The following is a 5918-nucleotide window of genomic DNA, read 5'->3' on the forward strand; positions in this document are numbered from 1 at the left end:
AAAAACTGTTTAGTGAGTGCCCTGACGTACACTTATATAACCTGAAATCTTACAGCTCACATGTAAAAGAAACTAGAAGTTTTCCCGAGTTTTACAACAATCTTAAAATGTACTTTACTAATAATGAGTTGTGAAATTGAAACTTTTCTAAAATACCAATTATAAAAAAAATTTGCTCAATTGAAATCAATTGAATTCTTTGTATTTTCTCTAGAAAACATTATAAAATACTTGTCATATGAAGAAGATATCAAAAAATTTATAGAACTCTTTGATATCAAAAAAATGTAGAAAAATTAGTAGAGAGGTGAGTCAGGTAATTAATAAGAATATTTTATTCTGGCCGGGTGCGGTGGCTCATGCCTGTAATCCCAGCACTTCAGAATGGTGAGGTGGGTGGCTCACCTGAAGTCAGGAGTTTGAGACCAGCCTGGCCAACATGGTGAAACCTTGCTTCTACAGAACAAAAACAAAACAACAACTAAATAATGTTTTATTTTTCTGGATTAGAAGATGTTTGTGACATTTGTCAGTTTTGAAGAATTTGTAATTTGTAAATTAGATTTCTAATTTTAAGGAAACACTTTCATCAATAAATCAACAAATAAGTAAAGTATACAATTCAATGGCTTTTAGTATAGTTTCTTCTGATTTGCTCCTCAGCTTCCTCCTTAGCCTTCTCGCTGTGTGTTCACATGGTTGTCTCTGTGTGCACACCTGTCTGGTGTCCCTCTTTGCCTGTGTCCTCATCTCTTCTTCTTCTTATTATTATATCTCATTGTTTTTTGTTTTTGAGACAGGGTTTGTTCTGTTGCCCATGCTGGAGTGCAGTGGTACAATCATAAGTCACGGCAGCCTCAACCATCTGGACTCAAGTGACCCTCCCTCCTCAGCCTCCCGAGTAGCTGGGACTACAGCCATGATGCCTAGCTAATTAAAAAAAAATTTTCTTGGCCGGGCGTGGTGGCTCACGCCTGTAATCCCAGCACTTTGGGAGGCTGAGGCGGGTGGATCACGAGGTCAAGAGATCGAGACCATCCTGGTCAACATGGTGAGACCCCGTCTCTACTAAAAATACAAAAAATTAGCTGGACACATGCCTGCAATCCCAGCTACTCAGGAGGCTGAGGCAGGAGAATTGCCTGAACTCAGGAGGCGGAGGTTGCGGTGAGCCGAGATCGCGCCATTGCACTCCAGCCTGGGTAACAAGAGCGAAACTCCATCTCAAAAATTTTTGTAGAGATCAGGGTCTTGTTTGTTGCCCAGGATGGTCTTGAACTCCTGGCCTAAAGCAATCTGAGCCATGGCACCAAGTTCTAATCTCCCCTTCCTTAATAGGACATCAGTCATATGAATTAGGGCCCACCCATACAACCTTGTTTTACCTTAATTACCTTTTTAAAGGCTCTATCTCCCAATACAGTCACATTCTGAGTTACTGGGGGTTAGGGTTTCTACATATGAATTTGGGGGGTAGTGAACACAAATTAGCTCATAACAGCAACCATTACCTTATCTAATTTTTAGAACATTTTTAACACCCCCTAAAGTAGCCCTGAAGCCATTTAGAAGTCACATCTGCTCTTTCCCCATGGAAGCCCTGGGCAACCATTCATCTATTTTCTGTCTCTGTAGATTGACCTATTCTGTATATTTCATATAAATGGTATCATACAATATATGGTCTTTTTTGACTGGTCAATAATTATACGTCCTCTTTCATTCCTGATTTCAGTAATTTGAGTCTTCTTTCTTTTACTTCTTCCTTAGTCTAGCTAAGGGTTTGTAAATTTTGTTGATCTTTTCAAAATAACTGAACTTGGCCAGTTACAGTCGCTCATATCTGTAATCCCAGCACTTTGAGAGGCTGAGGCAGATGGATTGCTTGAAGTGAGACACCCCCTCCCAACACACACGCGTGCACACACACACACACAAAGTAGCCGGGCAGGGTGGCCTATTCCTGTAGTCCCAGCTACTCAGGAAGCAGAGGCAGAAGGATCCCTTGAGCTCAAGAGTTTGAGGCTGCAGTGAGCAATGTTTGCACCACTGCACTCCAGCCTGGGCAACAAAAAAAGACTTCATCTTCAAAAAAAAAATAAATAAATAACTAGCCAGGCCCGGTGGCTCACCCCTGTAATCCCAGCACTTGGGAAGGCCGAGGTGGGCAGATCACTTGTGGTCAGGAGTTCAAGACCAGCCTGACCAACAAGGAGAAACCCTGTCTCTACTAAAAATACAAAATTAGCTGGTCGTGGTGGTGTGTGCTTGTAATTCCAGCGACTCAGAAGGCTGAAGCGGGAGACTAGTTTGAACCTGGGAGGCAGAGGTTGTAGTGAGCTGAAATTGCACCACTGCACTCCAGCCTGGGTGACAGAGCCAGACTCCATCTCAAAATCAAAACAAAACAAAACAAAACCCTGACTTTCGGTTTCACTGTTTTTTCTTTTCTCTATTGTTTTTTAATTCTCTATTTCATTGATTTCTGCTCTAATATTTATTATTTCCTTTCTCATGATCGCCTTGGGAATACTTTGCTCTTTTCTGGTTTCATTAGGTGGAAGCTTAGGTTATTAATTTGATATCATTCTTTTATTTTTTATTGTTTTGAGACAAGGTCTTGCTCTGTCCCCAGGGTTTTACCATGTTGGCCAGTCTGGTCTCAAACTCCTGACCTCAAGTGATCTGCCCACCTTGGCCTTCCCAAGTGCTGGGATTACAGGCGTGAGCCACCAGGCCTGGCCAATTGTTTTTTTAAGAGATGAAGTGTTTTTTGTTGCCTAGGCTGGAGTGCAGTGGCACGATCATGGCTGACTGCAGCCTTGAACTCCCAGGGTCAAGCAATCGTCCCACCTCAGCCTCCTGAGTAGCTGGTACTACAGGCATATGCCACCACGCCCAGCTAATTTTGTTTGTTTGTTTGTTTGAGACAGAGTCTCACTGTGTTGCCCAGGCTGGAGTGCAGTGGCATGATCTTGGCTCACTGCAACCTCTGTCTCCCAGGTTCAAGTGATTCTCATGCCTCAGCCTTCCAAGTAGCTGGGATTACAGGCATGTGTCACCATGCCCAGCTAATTTTTATATTTTTAGTAGGGACAGGGTTTAACAATATTGGCCATGCTGGTCTCAAACTCGTGACATCAGGTGAAATGCCTGCCTTGGCCTCCCAAAGTGCTGGGATTACAGGTGCGAGCCACCATGCCTGGCCTAAGTTTTAATTTTTTTTTTTTTTTTTTAGACAGAGTCTCGCTCTTTCTCCCAGGCTGGAGTGCAATGGCACGATCTCGGCTCATTGCAACCTCCACCCCCCGGGTTCAAGCAATTCTCCTGCCTCAGCCTCCCGAGTAACTGGGACTATAGGCGTGCGCCACCATGCCCAGCTAATTTTTGTATTTTTAGTAAAGAAGGGGTTTCACCATGTTGACCAAGATGGTCTCGATCTCTTGACCTCGTTATCCAACTGCCTCAGCCTCCGAAAGTGCTGGGATTACAGGTGTGAGCCACCGCGCCCGGCCACCCAGCCTAATTTTAAAAATTTTTTGTAGAGATAGGGTTCTCACTATGTTGCCCAGGCTGGTCTCGAACTCCTGAGCTCAAGCCATCCTCCCAAATCAACCTCCCAAAGTGCTTGGATTACAGGCATCAGCCACCACACCCGGCTCTTCTTTTTAAATACACATGCTTACAGCTAAAGATTTCCCTCTAAGTGTTGCCTTAGCAGCATCTCATACATTTTGTTATGTTACATTTTTGTTTTCATTCATTTAGAGTGTTTTCTAATTTTCTTTGTGATTTTTTTCTTTGATCCATTTGTTATTTAGGAGTGTGTTAATTTCCACAACTTTGTGAATTTCATAAGTTTCTTTTTACTGATTTTTAACTTCCTTCCATTGTGGTCAGACAACATACTTTGTATGTTCAATTCTGTTAAATCTGTTGAGGCCTGTTGTATGGCCTAGTGTATGATCTGTTCTGGAGAATATTCTTGTGATCTTCAGAAAAATGTGTACAGTTATCCGTGGTTATCTGTGGGAGAGTGGTTCCACGACCTTTGGAGTATACCAAAATCCATGGATGCTCAAGCCCCTGATATAAAATGGTGTAGTATTTGCGTATAACCCATGAATATCCTACTGTATACTTTAAATCATTTCCAAATGGTGATTCACACCTATAATCCCAGCAATTTGGGAGGCCAAGGCAGGTGGATCGCTTGAGCCCAGGAGTTTGAGGCCAGCCTGGGCAACATGGCGAAACCCGTCTCTACTAAAAACACAAAAATTAGCCTGCTGTGGTGGTGGGCACCTGTAATCACAGGTATTTGGGAGGTTGAGGCAAAAGAATTGCTTAAAACTGGGAGGTGGAGGTTGCAGTCAGCCGAGATCATGCCATTGCAACTCCAGCCTGAGCCACAGAGTGAGACTCAAAATAAATAAATAAATAAATAAATAAATAAATAAAAATAAATCCAGGTTACTTATAATGCCTAATAAAGTGCAAACGCTATGTATATAGTTGTGGTGGTTTTTTGTTTTGTTTTGCTTTTTGTTGGTTTTTGAGACGAAGTCTCGCTCTGTTGCCAGGCTGGAGTGCAGTGGTGCCATCTCGGCTCACTGCAATCTCCGCCTCTCAGGTTCAAGCGATTCTTCTGCCTCAGTCTCCCAAGTAACTGGGACCACAGGCGCGCGCCACCACGCCCAGCTAATTTTTGTATTATTAATAGAGATGGGGTTTCACCATGTTGGCCAGGATGGTCTCAATCTCTTCCCATCCAAGTACTAACTAGACCCCACCCTTAGCTTCCAAGATCCGACGAGATCGGGCGCATTGAGGGTGGCATGGTCGTAGACGATTGTCTCGATCTCTTAACCTGGTGATCCGCCCGCCTCAGCCTCCCAAAGTGCTGAGATTACAGGCGTGAGCCACCACGCCCGACCTCGTATATAGTTGTTATACTGTATTGTTTAGGGGAATAATGACAAGAAAAAAGTCTGCACGTGTTCAGTGCAGATGCAATTTTTTTCCTGAATATTTTTCATCTGAGGTTTGTTGAATTCAGGGATGTGGAACCCCCCCGATGGGAAGAGCTGATTGTATTTTACTGTTGTTGGTTGCAGTGTTGTACACAGACGTTAGGATGCTTTTTTTAAATGCAGATTTTTAAGGCTATACTCACTGAGTCCTCTGCCCCAGGGCCTGATATCTGTATCGGTAATAAGTTCTCCACATATTTCCTGCGCAGTACCCACGGATCCGGAATCCATGGCCCCACAAGTCCTTCAGGTCTGGTGTCCTTTGATTTAAGTGAGTAACTCTGGTGATGTCATCGATCGCTCTGACAGATTTTTCTTTTGCTCTAGTCTTGCAGCCAGGTCTGCGGGAAGAGAATCCTGTGTTCTCAGGCTCGGCTTGCGTCTCATTCTGCCTGGCAGAGCTACGGAGGTATTGGGCCGCCGGGACATCACGTGGACTGGGGCCAGATAATGGCGGGCGCTGCAGAAGATGCGCGATCGCTTTTTCGGGCTGGGGTCCGCGCGGCTCTGGAGGCCTGGCCGGCCTTGCAGGTCAGTGGGGCCACGGCAGGGTCAAGCTTAGGGCCCGGGGCGGAACAGGAGTTGGTTGGGCTAGGTGCCTGAGGCTTGGCTAGGCGGCGTAAGAGGGGTTTGCTGGGTGGCGTAAGCGGCCTCCAGGCTACGCCAGATCTTCTCCCGGTCTTCTCCCAAGTTGACGTGGTGGGCTTGGGCCTGTGTTTGCAGATCGCTGTGGAGAATGGCTTCGGGGGTGTGCACAGCCAGGAGAAGGCCGAGTGGCTGAGGGGTACAGTGGAGGATTACTTCATGCGCAATGGTGAGTGAATGTGAGGCGCTGCCACCTGCCTGTGTGGGGGTGTGGAGAGGAGAAGCCCCCCCCCCCCCCCC

At 45.3% G+C, this 5918-nt stretch overlaps 1 protein-coding gene across 1 annotated transcript in view; it reads left to right on the forward strand.

The window, feature by feature from the left end:
* The first annotated feature begins 5433 nt into the window (after window positions 1–5433).
* The window catches only part of TSR2 (TSR2 ribosome maturation factor), a 4490-nt gene continuing 4005 nt past the window's right edge, over window positions 5434–5918 (forward strand). The window contains exons 1-2 of the mRNA XM_017519663.2: window positions 5434–5564; window positions 5757–5847. Coding sequence (XP_017375152.1) covers window positions 5484–5564; window positions 5757–5847 — 172 coding nt within the window. The 5' untranslated portion in view covers window positions 5434–5483. The remainder of the gene's footprint in view (window positions 5565–5756; window positions 5848–5918) is intronic.

The sequence above is a fragment of the Cebus imitator genome, unplaced genomic scaffold (genome assembly GCF_001604975.1).
Source record: "Cebus imitator isolate Cc_AM_T3 unplaced genomic scaffold, Cebus_imitator-1.0 Scaffold763, whole genome shotgun sequence".
NCBI lineage: Eukaryota > Metazoa > Chordata > Mammalia > Primates > Cebidae > Cebus > Cebus imitator.